Source organism: Mustela erminea, chromosome 10 (assembly GCF_009829155.1).
Source record: "Mustela erminea isolate mMusErm1 chromosome 10, mMusErm1.Pri, whole genome shotgun sequence".
NCBI lineage: Eukaryota > Metazoa > Chordata > Mammalia > Carnivora > Mustelidae > Mustela > Mustela erminea.
The window spans coordinates 103452877-103470521 of record NC_045623.1 but is presented as its reverse complement, the minus strand read 5'-3'; the positions used below and the strand labels follow the sequence as shown (position 1 = coordinate 103470521).

Below are 17645 nucleotides of genomic sequence, written 5' to 3'. Positions count from 1 at the left end.
CAAGCTTCTGCAGGCCCTGGGAAGGGGACTTCCGAGTGGCAAGGTCGTTTGGGTGTCTCCTCTCACCCCTAAACGTCCGAGCGGGTGAGGCCGGCTGCCCCCCTTCTTGGGGCTGTGTGAGCAGCTCTCGTCTTCCCTGCCGCGGCCTGGAGCTGGAGTCGCCTGGTCGCCGGCTGCCTGGTCGCCGCACAGCAGGAGGGAGAGAGCGGGACGGGGGAGGAAGGGAAGAGCATCCTTCCCGGTCCCAGGTCCCTGCTCCTCTCAGTCTCCAGAGCCACAGAAGCCCTGGGGGGCTGGGCTGGCCTGAAGCTGCAGCACCCTGGCTGTACGAGGAGTGACCTTGGCTGGCGTGGAGAGGACCCCTGCTGGCCCTCCCTGTGGCCACCGGGGAGGCCCCGTGGGAAGGAGGGCTGCGTTGCGAGTGGCCCGAGGCACAGCCGTCCAGGCTGGGCTGCCCTCTCTTCTGGGGGCGCAGGAATGTGATCCAAGGTCTGTGGCCCCTCAGAACCCCAGTTTCTGACCATTGTGCCTGTGGCCACAGGATCTGCCCAGGCCCTTGGCAGTTGGCCTTCCTGCCGGGATGGGCTCGGAGCGTCTCTGCGTCTCTTTGCTGCCCTACTTTCTCCTCTGCGTGGAAGGCTTTTTTTTTTTTTTTTTTTTTTTGGCAGGAAGAAAGAGGGAGACTTCGTGAGGATGGTGTAGCTGTCCCTGCCTGAGAGGGTCCCTGTTCCCACAGGGGGGAAGGAGCGTGGTGCATGCTGACCTCTGAGGGTCAGAGTGGCTGCGTCGTGCCTCTCGCACAGGGACCAAGGCGGCCTGGGTCCTCCCAGCCGCGTGCCCGCTGTCCCGCTGTCCAGCCTGGTGCGTGTCCTCCTGCAGGGCTGTCTTCAGGGTGAGCTCAGGGAGCTGCCAGGCCTCCTGACTGGAGAGAACCCCGGCCAGCCCGCAGACCTGCTCTCTCCTCGGCCCTCCCCGCTTTTTATTCTTAGTTACTCCGAAGGTCCTGGGAGGGATCACAGCGAGCTTTCAGTTTTGTTGTTCTTAACTCCGTGTTTTCCTGGGACGATCCAGATCTCCACAGCATGGAGGCAATGGTAGGGGGGTTTCTGGTCCCGGTTCTGAAGCGTGTGTTCCGCAGCACCTCTCTGTATGATGACGGTAACCCCCTTACCTCTCTTGGGGTTGTTTTAAGGATGAAGTGAAATCACATACGTGGAAATACTTGACAAAGGAGAATGCTGTTCTTCCAAGCCGACAAGGGGAGGGAGTGGCAGTGTTCTTCACGGCTCCCCATGACTTCACCGTGACTCGTGCTGGCTGATGTATAGACCCTCGTTGGTCTTTAATGCTCCTTTGTGTCCGTCCTTCACCTGACAGCGTCTCTCTGTCTCATGTATGTATGCGAATGTGTATTTAAACTTCCATGTTTCGACAGTCTGTACAGTGTATAAGCTCCGTGTTTCTGTTCTGTTTGTGTCACAGAAAATGAATCGCCCCATTATGAGATGTTTTGGCTGTTTTCACTTTTTGTTATTTTAAATAGGACGTTGCAAGCTTCTAAAAAATTAGGATATAATTCACGTGTCATAAAATGTACTCTTTTAGGGGCTCCTGGGTGGCTCAGTGGGTTAAAGCCTCTGCCTTCAGCTCAGGTCATGATCCCAGGGTCCAGGGACCGAGCCCCACATTGGGCTCTCTGCTCAGTAGGGAGCTTGTTTTTCCCTCTCTCTCTCTCTCTCTCTCCCTACTTGTGATCTTTATCTGTCAAATAAATAAATAAAATCTTAAAAATAAAAAAAGAAAATGTACCCTCTTAAAGTGTACAGTTCAGTAGTTGACATATTCACAAAGTTGTTCAACCACTGTCGTTCTAGAACATTTATGAGCATTAAAAAAATATTTTCCGTTTGAGTATGCTTCTGAAGTGGAATTACTGGGCCACACGGTGGAAATGACTTTGTAGCTCGTGTTGCATCTTATTAGACTGTTTTCTAGAACATCTGCAACAGTGTGTCTGTGTCTAGTTTTCCTATAGCTTTGCCTGCATGGGTGCTCCTGTGCTTCCTGTCCTTGCCAGTTTGCTGGGTTTGTGGGAATCTTCTTCTTCTTCTTCTTCTTCTTCTTTTTTTTTAAGATTTTATTTATTTATTTGACAGCAAGAGAGGGACTACAAGAAGGGGGATGGGAGAGAGAGAGAGGCAGATTCCCCGCTGAGCAGGGAGCCCAGTGTGGCCCCCCACTTTTTCTAAGCTTGTATTTTTTTTAAAAGATTTTATTTGTTTATTTGACAGACAGAGATCACAAGTAGGCAGAGAGGCAGGCAGAGAGAGAGGAGGAAGCAGGCTCCCCTCTGAGCAGAGAGCCCGATGTGGGGCTCAGTTCCAGGACCCTGGGATCATGACCTGAGCCGAAGGCAGAGTCTTTAACCCCCTGAGCCACCCAGGCGCCCCTCTAAGCTCCCATTTTTAAGTAATGTCTACATCCAACGTGGGGCTCAGACTCCTAACCCCGAGATAAGGAGTTGTGCGCTCTACCAGCTGGGCCAGCCAGGCGCCCCTTGGGAGTCGTCTTTAAGCAGGTGGGACACTGCTTCTCTTGCCTTCGATGGGATGCTAACCCACAAAGGTTTGAGCGGCAGCACAGCGGAGGGGCAAAGCGGGTCTCCCCTGCTGGCGATGTTGCGATCTTGTGATCGTGGACGGTGCAGGACTTGAGCCGTGGGGAAGCCGGGCGGTTGGAGGGCTCGCTTCCACTTTTCCGAAGCGGTCGGGGCTTTTTCTGTCCTTGTTCACCCATCAGTGGGTTTTCACCCTCAGCGTTCAGTCTAGGAAAGGCTAGCAGGAGTCAGTATAGATCATTTTCAGGAAAAATCAGCCACAGTAATTGGTGGTCACTAGGGAATAAACCAGAGCAGTTGGCGTTGTCAGGAGAGCGGGGGCCCCTGACTTGACTTCCCGTCCTGTGGCTGTCTCTCCGGCAGAGGCGAGGCGAAAAGGCAGAAGGACTCAGGAAGGGATGGGAGGCTGTGCTAAACACGGGTGCCCCCCCCCCAAGCTTGAAATTAAGGAGTAAAGGAAGCTCTCTTTTACCCAGCGGGTGGCAAACCTGTGCCGTGCGTTCTCTCCCCGTGGACGGACGGAGAGAGGATAAAAACAGGAAGAGGGCTACTGAGGGGTTTGCTACGCTAACGAGTAGTAAACAGATACAGGGCTTTTAAGGATCCTGCTGTGTTCCTCTATCCAAAATTCATCTGTTCTCGAAGCTTTAAATATCCCATTTATACTTTTAACCATGCAATTCACTGATTCCAGGACACTTCTTTTTTTTTTTTTTTTTACACTTGACCATCTCTGAAGTCGCATGTACCACTGATGGGGCGCCGTGGTTGACGTGGCCAGCGGCCCATCTGTTCCTTAGCGGTTGTAAAACAGTGATGCCTTTGCCATCGGGGGCATTTGGGATTTCATGAAATCCAGGATATCTCTAGCCCTTGTGGCCTGCGGCCTTCTCGATACGGTCACCACTGCACATTCAGTAGATGTCGAATGTAAACGGTCATTGAATTTCTCTCAGGAAACACCAGCTGTGTTTTCAGACTTCTTTATTTCCAGGTGGTGACGGTCCCCTGTGTCGCCTGGCCGGTAGCCCCTCTCTTGCAGCTCCTGTAATAACACAGATCCTAGCCAGGACCTCCCAGCGCCTCCTGTGTGCCAGGCACCGTTCCCAGCCCCGTACATGGGTTAACTCATTACTGCTCAGGGCAGCCCGACTCGGGGGAATGCCACTGTCCCCCACTTACGAGGGAGTGAGGACCGCTCATGTGGGGTCGCAGAGCTGAAAGGCGACAGAGCGGGTACGTGAACCCGTACCTCCCGCCTCCGGAGACCACACTCCAGGTCACAACCCGGATCTGCCTCCACACAGCCTGTATTCATCTCCTGACTGATGCCTTGCGTTTTGCTGTCACTTCATTTTCTGTGGCCCTAGTTACATCCCGGATTTGCCCCAAGGGCTGCCTTGCTGGTTGCATCACCACCAGGCCCCTCGCAGGAAGGTCGTCCGGCAGGTGGGTGGGAGAGGGCCGTGGCCCACGGCACCTCCGTCGGGGTTCCCCTTCCTGCTCTAACACTTGCTTGAAAAAGTCTTATTTGAGATACAAGCCACATATCAGACAATTTACCCGTTAAAACATACAGTGCAGTGGATTTTAATATACTCACAGCTGTGCAGCCACCACAGGCAACCCTAGAACGTTCGTATTGTCTTCAGAAGAAGCCGCGCACCCCTTATCCTCGTCCGCAGTCCCTCCCAGCCCCGCGCAACCGCCGACCCACTGTGTCTGTGGATCTGCCTGTTCCTGCCACATCCCGTCCAGGCGACCTAACACCGCGGGTGGCCTTCTGGGTTTGGCTTCTCTCGCCGAGCGCACGGCGTCCGGCACGATGTCTGGGTGCGTCTGCATGGCAGCGGGCACCGGGACTTCTGTCGTTCGTGGGAATAATATCCAACAGACTATTGGAGAGGCCACATTTTATCCACCTGTCAGCAGATGATGGACATTTGAGTTCTTTCCAGTCCTTGGCCGTTGTGAATAGTTTGTGTACCTATGTCTGCGTGCGTCTACATTTTCATTTCTCTCGGGTGCGCACGCAGGAGTGAAATTGCTGGACCACATGGTAATTCTGTTTAACTGGTGGAAGTAAAGAACTTTTAATAGCCCTGGAGACTTCTCAGCCTCGTTTACAAGTCCCTTTCCGTCTGTTCTGGATTTCTGCTATTTTGAATCACAGACCACTGCTTCTGCCAGGCCGGGCTTCCCGCTGTCGGACACACTGTGTGTTGGGGCCTCTGTCCTCTGGTTCGTGATATGTACCCCAGCTAGGGTGTGGCCCAGGGCAGAGTCCACGCACATATGTATTTCTTTGAGATACACAGCATTAAAAAAAATCAGTTATTTGTGCACACTTAAAAATCACGAGATTCTGAAGCACCTGGGTGGCTCCGTCGGTTAAGTGTCCAGCTTACGGTTTGGCTCAGGTCATGATCTCACCGTTGTGGGGTTGAGCCTTCCGTTGAGCTCTGTGCTCAGTGTGGAATCTGCTTCAGATTCTCTTTCCCTCTCCCTCGCGCTTTTGCTCTCAAATAAATAAATAGGATCTTTAACAAAAATCACGAGATTCAACTTAATCCAAACCTTTATATTCTCCTAAAAATCTGGAAGATTTGGTCACGCAGGGCCCATCATCCTGTGAGGCACCACTGGACTGCAGCTGAGGCATTTAACGGTCCTGAGGGACACCATCCCTGCCCTGTCCTCCTCCCACTGTGACTTGCTCCACTAGGATTTTGGGGTCCCTGACCTTTGACCTAGGTCTATCCTTCCGGCAAAGCTCTGCTAGCCTCTTCCTGCTACTCCCACCAGCCGCTGGTACTTGTGCCATTCAGCTCCCCTCCTGAGTTTAATGTTCACTTGTGTGGTGGTTTAGGTGGGAGTAGTGGGACATTGAAAGGGGGGGTTCTTTGGGTGGTAAGAATGGCAGGCTCTGCGTTCAGTCTCATTTTTACTCCTTTGTCAGCTGTGTGGCCCTCGGCAAATTACCTAACTTCTCTGAATCCCAGTTTCCTTGTATTTTTACAATTAAAATTTGTGTTTTAAAAGTAAGACCTTCTGGGGCACCTGGGTGAGTCAGTCGTTGAGTGTCTGCCTTCGGGTCAGGTCATGGTCCCAGGGTCCTGGGATGGAGCCCCACTTTGGGCTCCCTGCTCAGCGGAAAGTCTACTTCTCCCTCTCTCACTTCCCCTGCTTATGTTCCCTCTTCTGCTGTGTCTCCTCCTGTCAAATAAATAGATAAATAAATCTTGAAAAAAAGAAATCAAAGTAAGACCTCCTTACAGATCATGATTGTTAGGAGTAAACAGACCGATAGACACTGTTCCTGGAATTACTGGCTTTTCTTGATGTCTTCTCGGCCACACTGTAAGAACTTTGAAAACCAGAACCCTGTGCGGCTGGGGGTACTCAGACATTGTTTCGGCAGTGAGAGGTGGTGGGGGGGTTGGTGTTTTGGAGGCACTGTTGCGCTCGATTGTCAGGTTCTGTCTGAGAACGAGAGTCAGGCTCCTATTGCTGAGGACAAAGGTGCCTTCCTAGGAGCGGGCTTCTGGGTTAATTTCTTGCCCCACGACACGTGGCCTATTGGGCTGCATTCAGGGCACGTTCTGCCAGTCATGGCTGGTCCTGCTCGCTGTCCAGCTGGCGGTGAGTGAGCACCATGGGCCGGGCTGGGGCAGGTGGCTCAGCGCTGGTGCCGAGGACCCCGGGTGGCCCCTGTAAGGGAGTGTGCGGGACCAGGCAGGTCTAAACCGGGGGCCGCTGCTTTTTGCTTATTTGAATTAAACATTGACTAGATAAAGAAGAATTCCTATTAAATGTGCATAGCATGAAGAAGTATGGTAGCGCAGACCCCAGTGTACCCACCAAGCCACTTTTTAAAAGGAGCCTTATTGTGTCCTTCCCCAAATCCTATCCTTTTTTCTCTCCTTAACTATTCCAGATTTTGGGTAGCTCACTTCTTTGCTTCTCTTTATTGTTTCTATGTAGGTCAGAGTCTCTAGACAGTTTGTTGTTTAGTTTTGAGGGAGATGCATACCGTGTGTGGGGGAGGTTTCTTTTTGTCCCTTTATCCTGCGTTCAGGATGATCTCTTCAGATCTGTCTTCTAATGACTCTTTCCACCTGTTTTTAATTCATAAAACCTACCCACTGAATTTCCAATATCCAGTTGCGTTTTTCATTTATTGAAGTTCTAAATACACTGGTCGTTTTATATCCTGTTTTCAAAATTGGTTTTCATGTTATCAAAGTGAGCACGTTTCTTCCTCTCGACATCAGGATCTTGTGAGTGTGGATGTTCCGGCTCTCTCCATTTACCCCATTTAATGGTAGGGTGCAGAAGCAGACCCAGATGTCAGGAAATGCCTGGGATCACACATTCCTAAGCGACACAGACCCCAGAGCCTAGGCCCTTGCAGTGATGCCGCCGCCCCCAGCAGCACCACACCTGCAGACGGATGCCGGGGGTGGGACGCGGGATGCAGGAGTCCGGCCTCACATCGGCCAATAAACGCCCTCTGGCCTCTGCTGGCACCAGACCCTTCCCCACGCAGATTCCTGGGAAGGCCCAAGGAGTTGGACAGCTTCACTTAGAATGCTCAGAGACACCCTCCTTCCTTCTCTCGCTGAGGTTGGCTCTGGCTTAAGTCGTTTTTATAAGCTCTCTGGCCCAGGGTCTAAGGTCACCAGCTGCAGAGTGGGTACACAGGGCTGGGGTGCAGGGTAGGGGGTCCCCATGTGCCTTGGGGTGGTCTTGCACCTTGCTGATTCTTCACAGCCCCTGCTTCCCCACCCCCTCCCGTGTAGGCCGCACTGGCTTCTACGAGGAGTACGGCGTCATCCGCGATGTGCTCCAGAACCACCTGACGGAGGTCCTCACCCTCGTGGCCATGGAGCTGCCCTACAACGTCAGCAGCTCAGAGGCCGTGCTGCGGCACAAGCTCCAGGCCTTCCAGGCTCTGCGGGGCCTGCACAAGGACAGTGCCGTCCTGGGCCAGTACCAGGCGTACAGCGGACAGGTGCGCCGAGAGCAGCAGAAGCCAGACAGCTTCCACAGCCTGACGCCGACCTTCGCAGGTGGGCCCCGGGGCTGCCCCCCGCTGGAAGCAGCTTCCCGAGTCCAGATGCCCTTTGGTTTGGGTTGGAAGAGACCTCAGGTGGGACATTCACCAGGGGGCTCGTCGCCAAGGAGGAAGGGCCTTCGCTTCTCTGGCCTTCCGGTGTCTTTCGGCAGCAGCTTACCTGTTGCCACTAACGGGCACCCCGGCGGTGGTCTCAGTTCGGTCCGCATCCACACACGCTTCTGGAGCTCTCTGAGCTGGGGACAGACCCAGCTTCCGCCTATAACCAGCCCCCCAGGGAGGCTACAGATCAGTCCGGCCACAGCCCAAGGCACCTCCAGCAGGCAGTCTCCCTGCTGCTCAGACAGACGTCCTCCTGAGCCGTGCTGTGGACCGTTCCCGGGCCCAGAGTGTCCCCGGAGAGACCTGGCCCCCTAAGGCTGCAGGTAATAAGCTCCTCCCCAGGAGCGGCGGCTGTCCGTGGGGCACTGAGGATGTGCCAGGCCCTGGCTAGAGGCCACCTCCTCGATACCTGAGGGCACGGACCCGGGATGCAGGCAGCATCACTGCTCCCATTCCAAGGTCAGGAAACCAGAGGCTCCATGAACTTCAGACACTTGCTCAAGGTCACGTGGAGGCAGTATGTAGGAAAACCAGGCTGGGGACCCGAGTCAGGAGGGCACTGAGCTCTTGGCTCCCACTGCCATGTTCCTGCCCCTGCACACCCCCCCTTACCCGCTCACCACCTTGCTGTGGGCTCAGAGCCCTGGCCTTGCCCCTTCTCCCCTGTCTGGCCTTGGCTCAGGCACATCCGGGTGCTCTGCAAGTGGGAGGGAAGCATCCCCACCCCCCACCGTGAGACTTCAGTTTTCTTTGCTGGGGCAGGGAGGCTAGGACCGTAAGGCACCTCACGGAGGGGTGGCTGAGGTGGTTCAGAGGCTGCATTTCGAGCACTGACTGGGCATTGAGTAGATGCTAGAAAGGCTGAGCATGACAAGGCCTGGGGTGCTTCAAAGGCACCTGCCTAGAGGAGGAGCTCAGAGACAAGAAGTGCTGATGGGGAGGGAGGGTAGGGAAGGTGGGTGTGCTGGGAAGTCCTGGGCTCTCTGTGCCCAAGCGTCACCTCCGCTGTCCCCTGTCACCTCAGGCATCCTTGTTCACATGGACAACCTTCGCTGGGAGGGCGTCCCTTTCATCCTGATGTCTGGCAAAGCCTTGGATGAGAGAGTGGGCTACGTGCGGATCTTGTTCCGGAACCAGGCTTACTGCGCCCAGACCGAGACGCGCTGGGTGGCGGACCAGAGCCAGTGCCTGCCACGGCAGATCGTCTTCTACATCGGACACGGTGAGCTGGGCAGTCCCGCCGTGCTGGTCAGCCGGAACCTGTTCAGGCCCTTCCTGCCCTCCGGGAGCTGGAAGGAAGTGGGGGACCGGCCCGGGCTCCGCCTTTTTGGGCGCCCCCTGTCGGATTTCTATGTGTACAGCCCCGTGAGGGAGCAGGACGCCTATTCTGTCCTCATATCTCACATCTTCCACGGCCGCAAGGACTCGTTCATCACCACAGAGAACTTGCTGGCCTCCTGGGCCTTCTGGACCCCCTTGCTGGACAGCCTGGCCCACGAGGCCCCGCGCCTCTACCCAGGAGGAGCTGAGAACGGGCACCTGTTGGACTTCGAGTTTACTGGCACCCAGTTGCGCTTTTCCCAGCAGCAGCCGGAGCAGCTGGTGCCAGGGCCAGGCTCCGCTCCGAGTCCCAGCGACTTCCAGGTTCTCCAGTCTAAGTACCGGGACAGCCCGCTGATCTCGGCCTGGCCGGAGGAGCTGATCGCGAAGCTGGCCGATGACATCGAGGCCACGGCTATGCGGGCGGTGCGGCGCTTCGGCGAGTTCCACCTGGCGCTGTCAGGCGGCTCCAGCCCCGTGCCCCTGTTCCAGCAGCTGGCCACCCGGCACTACGGCTTCCCCTGGGCCCACACGCACCTGTGGCTGGTGGATGAGCGCTGCGTCCCGCTTCGCGACCCGGAGTCGAACTTCCAGGGGCTGCAGGCGCACCTGCTGCAGCACGTGAGGGTCCCCTACTACAACGTCCACCCCATGCCGGTGCACCTGCACCAGCGCCTCTGTGCCGAGGAGGACCAGGGCGCCCAGATGTATGCCAGTGAGATCTCGGCCCTGGTGACCAACAGCAGCTTCGACCTGGTGCTGCTGGGCATGGGCACGGATGGGCACACGGCCTCCCTGTTCCCGCAGTCGCCCGCCGGCCTGGAGGGCCCACAGCCAGTGGTGCTGACCAGGAGCCCCTCCAAGCCGCACCAGCGCATGAGCCTCAGCCTGCCGCTCATCAACCGTGCCCGCAAGGTGGCCATCCTGGTCATGGGCAGGATGAAGCGGGAGATCACCTTGCTGGTGAGCCGTGTGGGCCATCAGCCTAAGAAGTGGCCCATTTCGGGGGTCCTGCCTAGTTCTGGCCAGCTGGTTTGGTATATGGACTATGAGGCTTTCCTGGGATGATGGTGCCTCTGGCCTTTGCTCACTCCCACCCTTGCTTCCCCCGTCCTGTCCCCTTCCTTAGTCCTGCCACCTGCCCTGGCCCTCTGGAATCTGATGCCTCAGGGTTAAGTCCCCAGAGAGGAAAGGACCGGGCCTTATCCCAATCCCTTTGACAGTCTCTATCCAGTTGTGGTGGGTAGACACAGACACAGGGAAGAAATGGAGGCTCTGCTCTTGAGAAGCTTCCAGTCCAAGTCAGGAGAGGAATAGCCACGCTAAGAACATACCAGCAGCAGTTACACGATAACACCAGCCAGCACAAAATAAGATGGTGTGGAAGCGCCTAACTTCAACAGTAATGCAACAGCTAAGGTTAATCAGGGAAGGCTTCCTGGAGGAGGTGATCCTTGAACTGGCTCCTGGGGAAAAGAAGACTGGATAGTAGTGAGACGGGGGCACAGGTGTCCATCAGGTACAGTGCCCATGCCAAGCAGGTGCTAGAAACCGTCTGGAGACCTCGAGTTGGCCATTTCTTCTATCCCTCCCTTTCTTCCCAAGCCTCTGGCATTTAGCCTACTGTCCTGGCCTCTCTGTGGCTGCTTCCTCCTGCTCTGTCTCTCTGGGTTCCCTTCCCCTCTGTCTTCCTGCTGTCCCGCAGACAGATGAAGGGCGGTAGCAGTGATACAGCAGCAAACAGTGGGAAGTTTCTTGCAAGTGGTGTTTGGAGCTCCCTTTGTCCGTAGGTGAACTTCTCTGTGTGGGGGAGGCCCCCTGCCCACTCTCCATTCTCTGGCCAACCCCTTCGTGATGCGCAGCGGGCGTCGCTGACTCGGCCATTCCAGGGGTCCCTCTCTCCAGAGGGTCCTTTACACCTCAGGAGACTTCCTGTGGGCGTTTCCACTCTCAGTGCACTCTCTTGCTTTACCACGCAAGATCCGGTTAAGTCTTTCTGTGATGGGGATGCGTCGTTTGTGGGGAGAGATGTGAGGGAAATCGTCCGGACCACCCAGGGGCTCTGATCTGACCAGACAGGGGCTGGGCCTCCGCCCAGGGCGGCTGCGGTTCCCAGGCGGCGCTGGCTGCCCACGGGCTTCTCAGGGACTTGACCAGTTTGCAGCCCCCCCCTTCACACTACCTCTCAGGGGCACGGAGTCTGTCTGCCTGCTGTCTGCTGGCCCCTCCTGCTGCATCTCCTGGCACCGCCACACACTGACCGCCTGGGGAGACAGACGGGAAGCCCCTGTGGAGAGGAGGTGGGTGCTCTGTTCTCCATTAGCGCCGGCCGGTAACGGTGGCGAGGGGTGGGGTGTCTCTAAATTCCTTTAAGAAATATTCTCACACATTTAGTTGGTATTTCAGCTGCCCACATGCTCATGCTCCCAAGGCAGGACTGGGAGGGAATGAGCCCGATTTTTCCCGGGTGGCTGCTCTCTTGTTTTACAGTCACACCTCGTGTCCGTTGTTGGTGTCACCCTGAGGGCTTTCCTTGGTGAGGAAATACGTCATCGTCATTGGCAGACGTATTTCTCTGCTTTTGATTGTTTATACTTTCTTCAAGGCTATGGATTGAAAAGAATTCCGGGGCCTGAGCTGGGGGTTCTCCGTGGGAAAGGCTCTCGTGTTCAAAGCCCCGTGGCCTCCCACGACCCTCCGACAGGACAGTTCTCCTTACACCGGGAGAGCTGACCTTGGCAAAGCTCTCCCCACTGCCGGGTCGGCAAGTCTCTGTGTCTGGGGGTCTGCGTTTTAGCGGTTTTCTTTTGCCTCCAGGGCTCGTGCTCCTGAGGGTACACGGACGGTTGCAGGCCCGGTGCCGCCTGTGGCCACGTGGGGGCGCTCTTGCACCGTCCCTGCCCTCCCCTCCCCTCCCAGCAGCCCAGGAGCCCTTGGCCTTGAACACGCCCCCATGTGTTCGTCAGGAACTTCATCCTCTGTGGTTGTAACACCGCTACAGCGTAGGCCAGCAGGCCCTTGATGTCACCACTGCTGACTAATAGTGACTCCGTGTGGGCCTGAGCCCAGGACCTCCCGTCCGAGTGGAGGGTCCTGCCTTCATCCGTGGATGGGTCAGGGGCGGGGGCCAGGGCAGGGGGGCCAAGTGGTGTTCTGAGATCACAGCAGAAAAGTCCACCAGAAGACCCTGCCAGTGTTCCCCTGCGTCCGCTTGCTCCCTTGTCCTGTACTGGGTCACCTAGACTCGTGGTGTTCCGCCTTTCCGGACCATGACCCACGGCCGGAAGTACACCTTACCCCGGGCGTCTGTGATCACATTCGTGTGCGAGTCTGCCTCACGCACAAGTTCCATGAAGGGATTCTTACCTTAGGACATGAGACGCTTTCCAGTTTCTATTTTTTGTGTTTGAGAAAAGCTGCTTAGAGCCTGTTAGACTGAGCTGATACATAGTTCGGAAAATGCTGCTCTGATCCAGCTGCACGCTGTCCGTGAGCCGAGGCCCCGAGGTGCAGAAGGGAGCCTGCGTGTCGAGCTCACCCGGGGACCACGAGGGAGCACGCAGGGGCGGGAGCCCGGGCTGTTCCCAGGTTCATGCTGCGGGCCCGTCTGCTGCAGCGAGGCTGCTGTGGCCCCAGCGTGGGTGCCGCTCTGCCCCCCCACTTCCTCGAGCGGTTGACGAGGACCAGGGCGGCACGACACACGGTGCTCAGTGGCCTCCACTCTCTCATGTGCCCAGTGAGGAACGTGAGGGGGTCCTTGTTTGTAGAGACTTGGACACCAGAGCAGCAGTTGTCTGATGCCACGGGCCAGGGTTCCCCGAGGGGCGGGCGGGAGCCTGCCTGTCCTCTCGGACCTGGGGGGCTGGTATTAGCATCTCTAGAGGGAGCCCCTTCCCATGTGCTGTGGGGAGAGAAGGGAGGGGCTTTCCAGGTGGTCGTGAGCCAGACTCCGAGTTTGCTCTGGGAGCACGGTTCTCTGCTGACCGCAAGTCACAACAGTCGTGTCGCGCTGGCCACTGCTGCTACTCGCTTCTCTGCAGACAGAGCTCTAGTCCCACCCTGGGCCTGGCGGGCCAGAGTGCCCCCCTCCCCGGGTCATCCCCCCGGAGGACCAGGCCTGCTGTCCCCGGGGCCCAGAGCTCACTGCTGCTCTGCCTCGCTCCCTCGCTTCCCCGTTTGTCCAGAGAGCTGGGGACCGTGTGGCAGAGAAAGGAGGGGGGGACGCTTCCATAGGCCCTTGAGGGGTAGTTTCCCGCTGTTTAGTTTTCCAGGGACAAAAAAAATTTTATTTTCAACAAAAACACATGCGGCCTCACATAAGCAGCATAGACTCAGTCTGTGTCGGTTTTATCTTTTTAGGTTTTTCTCCTAAGGAGACAGGAGCCTGCAGACCTCAGGCTGCTTGTAGAGAAGCTGCCTGGCGGCGTGTTCGAGAACGCACGAGGCCCAGGGAGAGGCCCATGGTGGCCGGCCTGTGCCATCCACGGCCGCCCGCCCCTTGAAAGACAAACCCAGAGGGCCGAGGGCCGTGAGAGGGCAGCTGCCACCCAGTGTCACCCCGCTGTCCCCTGCCGTCAGCCTCGCTGCTTGTACTACCCCCAGCCCCCGCCCCGGGACCTCCTGCCACCCTCTGCTGGGCCCACAGCTGCAGCCCGTGCTGGGGACACTCGAGGGGCTGCTCGCTTCATTCCGGGGTCCCCTCCTCCAGCCACACCAGCGTCGGCCGCTAACAGGAGCCCAAGGGGGCGTCTGGCCGGATCACAGGGGCGAGCGGCTCAGTTGGTCCACCCGGTGCTCAGAGGCTCTGGGAATGTTTGTTCCAGCAATGAGTGTCGCCTGGTTGGAAGTGTGGCTGGCTTCCCCCGTGGGCCCTGCCGGCCCTCTGCCCACCGCAGCTCACCCGAGCCACCGGCTCTGTCCAGCTTCCATCTGGTGCTAGGGGGCCTGCGGGGGGTGCTGGCGGGCCATGGGCCCCTCTCACACCCTGTGGTGTCTCCGTGGAAGTGAGGGTCCCTTCGTTCTGGGGACTTGCAGTGGCAGATGTCTTCTCCAGAGGCGGTGCTCCCTGGCCCCCAGTCGGCAGCCCGGGTGAGGTGTGAGCGCGGCATCCACGGCTCGTTGCTAAGCGAGGCACAAGCTCACCAGCCCTGTCGCCAGCACAGGACTGGAGGAGGCATTTCTGAAATCCTAGCGAGCTGGGGAGAGTGATCTCTCTGGGGAACCATCCTCCCTGGGGAGCTTCTGTTTGCAAAGCGGACCCCCAGGGGCTGTGTCTGTGCGTGACCTGAAGGTGGACGGGGCGGGGGGCTCGATGAATTATGCTTCTGCTTGTGTGTCCGTTCCCTAGGATGGTCTTTGTCTACACCCCTTGCCCCGCTCTCGGGTGTTTTGCAGGAAGTCTCTGCATCTTTTCTCCCCTCTGGTGCAGGCCGGGTAAACAGACACGTTTTTGGTTGCTGAGAGCCCAGGGAGCACATTTGAAAGGCTAGTAGTTCGCTGTGAAAGTGGAAGTGCAAACAGATGCTGCATAAACTCGTCAGTGTGGTGTTTAGCTGTACCGCTACGGAAGTCTAGAGAGGTCGGTCATAAAACATCATGAGATACCTAACTAGGAAAGGACGGGTTGCTGGGTTAGCTCCGGTCGAGGGCCCAGAGTGCATCAGCTCTCCGAGGTGGGACCTGTACAGCCTCCTCCTCCCGGTCCCCCAACCAAGGGCTGAGTGCGGGGTCTTGTCTCCAGCCGGGAAGGCTGAGCTGATCCCCGGCCGGCAAGAGACCTAGATGGGGCGCGGGGCCAGCATGGAAACCAGTGGGTGTCGCGGTCAAGACCGCGTCTGACCGTCCTGTGCTGGGACACTCCGTACTGGGCTTCTGCCTGGCAAGCAGAGAGGCAAGAACCTCCTTTCTCAGAGGGACCGTGTCCTTGTGCGGTGGGGAGACCCAAGACGCGAAGCCCTCCCTGGCGAGTGGCAGGGATGTGCCTTGTCTTCGTTCACGAGGAGACCGACCGCCCCTGGTTTCTGTGGAAGCGGCGGACACTTAGAGATGTTTTAGACAGTGAGACACATTCAGAACAGGGTTTTTAAAATGACTTTTTGTATGTCAAATGGATCATGTATTTTTTAAACAATAAAATTGTTTTGCCAAAAGCTGTGCTCTCCTTTTTCCTGCGGGAGACGGGGTGTGTGGGTGACAGACCTGGTCGCTGTGCTGTGAGTGGGACTTGGCGCAGGGGAGGGGAGAGTCTGGTCCCCAAGGGAGGACCTGCGTACGTCCCTTCTTCACACGCAGGTGTGTCGCCGCAGAGTGGCTGCATCCCATTTGCTCGAAGCCCATAGGCCTCCCGGGAGAGACCTCGGTGGGCCAGGTGACCGGGCTTCATGGGTCCCTCAGCCGTCCCCCGCAACACTGCTGGCAGCCCACCAGCTGGGGAAGCCCTGGGCCAGAGGGAGACGGCAGGAGGGAGCATCTCTGAAAGCCGCGGGGCCTGATACCATCGTTGGTCTTTTCTGTGTGCTCTGCCTGATTCTCACCTACCACCTGTGTCATGTTCCCAGAAACATAAAGATTTGGGGGGGGGGGGGGTTCGGTAAAACTGCAGAACCACTGGGGACAGAGGAGCCGGAGACTTGCTGGTTGTGGGACCCGAGCAGAGTGGTGACTTCACAAGGCAGCGACAGGAACCACGGGCTTAATCCAGAAGGGGAGATGTCCCTAGGGATCAAGAGGCACGGGGGACAGACACATGCCCAGAGTCCCCAGGGGAAGAAGGGAGGACCGTAGTCAGTAATGAAGGCGGAAACCAGAGGCTGCAGGCGGCCCATGACTGTGCCTCCGCCTGGGAAGCACACGGAGAACAGGCTTCCTGGAGGAGATGGCCCAGAGCTGGGGGAAAAACCAGTGTCGGTTTCCCACTCCCTGCTGGGGAGGGGGTGCTGTCCTTGCAGAAACCCAGGGAGACAGGCTCCCCGCCTACCGGCCCTCATGATGACGGGGCCCAGCTAGCAGCCGTGAAGGCAGCCCTGAGAGTCACAGGTACCTGCTCCCCCCCACTTTGGGGACCCTCCACGTGCTTGTATTCAGGGTCCTGGCGGGTCAAGACCCCCAACACCCACAGCTGCAGCGACTGGTTCTGGGCGACCTGTGGCCCAGGTTGGTCAAACCAGAGTGATTCGAGGATGGGGGCCAAAGCTCCTCCGGGTCCCTGGCCACCCACCTGAGGGCCAGTTGCCCTGGAGCTGCTGGCGACCCTCTGCCCACCACGGGGAGCCTGAGAGGCAGGGACACGGCAGAGAGCAGAGCCAAGCAGCCCTCCCCAGCCCCCGAGTGCAGTCATGCCGGGATTCTGCCTGCTGACCATTTGCAGGGCGAGAAGAGGGCTGTCACCCGTGCTGGGGGTGCACGAGAGACACCACAGCTGGGGGGGCTGCTGGGTGTCCTAGGAAGCCCAGCGGAAACCCTGTGCTGGCCCGAGAGGAGGCTGGGGCCAATCGGGAGGGCAGAGCTCCCCGTCTGGGGCCAGGCTTTGGTCAGTCCGGGGAGGCCCCCCGGTGCTGGCTGGCGCCGTGCTAGACCACGTTGGCTGCTGGTTATTGCTTCATTTGAACCATTTTTCCTGACTGAAGTTCTGGCCCAGCCAGCCGGAGGGCAGAAGGCAGGGACGTGCAGATAGTCGAAGGCGCTCTCGGTGGACAAGCTCAGGAAGCGCTGGCCTTTTCCAGAATCTCCTCCGAGCTCTGTGCAGACACAGCCAGAGCCCTGGGGGGCATCTGCTTGCCTGCCGGGCCCCCAACAGAAGGGGACAGCATGGCTGGGCGCCCCTGGCTGCCGTCTGTCCACTCCCCCACCTGCTCACCGGCCCGCCGGGGACCAAGACCGCAGAGGCCGGGCGGTAAACGTGTGCGCGAGTGGCTGGAGGGCGATCGTGAAAACGGGACGAATCGTCAGCTACGGCTTCAGGGGTTCAGGGATGGTCCAGATGTCCCTGTTCACACGACACCCGGACATGTGTGCCTCCTGCGGGGGTAGCTACTGAGCAGGGCCGTCTCAGTAACACAGGGAGGCCACCCCAGCAGGGGTGAGTCCCCAAGGGAGGCTCAGGAGGGTCTGCTGTGGGCCCCGAGGCAGGTGTCTGTGGGTGAGGAGAGAACTGGGCTGTCGCCGGGGACCTGAAGGCCTCCTCAGGGCTCGGTCCACAGAGCTTCTCCAAGCCGGGGCAGCCGACGCCAGGGGCTGATGGTGGGGGACAAGGCGGGTGTGGCCCCGGGGAGACGGAATCTCCCACGTTCACAGTGGCCTGGAGTGGCGACAACGGGGCCAGCACTCGTGTTGGGGTGACGGGGTGGGGGCATGATAAAGGGGAGCAAGCTCGGCCCCTGCACCTGGGACCTTGCACTCTGCTCCCGCCATCCGCCTGTGGACACCGTCATCAAGTTTTTTTGTGTGAAGAAGCCTCGTTGGAAAGAAAAATCACAGAACTGGGGGGGTGGGGGGGGATTGACTGCTGAACTTGAGAGCAACGTGGGGGCT

General features: G+C 57.9%; 1 protein-coding gene across 5 annotated transcripts in view; it reads left to right on the top strand.

Moving 5' to 3' along the window:
- LOC116568006 (SPRY domain-containing SOCS box protein 1) overlaps nt 1-17645 on the top strand; it is a 108981-nt gene that overhangs the window by 13842 nt on the left and 77494 nt on the right. For 4 of the 5 annotated variants that reach the window (XM_032303425.1, XM_032303423.1, XM_032303424.1 and 1 more), the window contains 2 exons: nt 7420-7689; nt 8821-15265. The exons of the other annotated variant lie outside the window; for it this stretch is intronic. In XM_032303425.1, coding sequence (XP_032159316.1) covers nt 7420-7689; nt 8821-10184 — 1634 coding nt within the window. In that variant the 3' untranslated portion in view covers nt 10185-15265. Of the gene's footprint in view, nt 1-7419; nt 7690-8820; nt 15266-17645 lie in introns of those variants that run through there. 5 annotated transcript variants of the gene reach the window in all.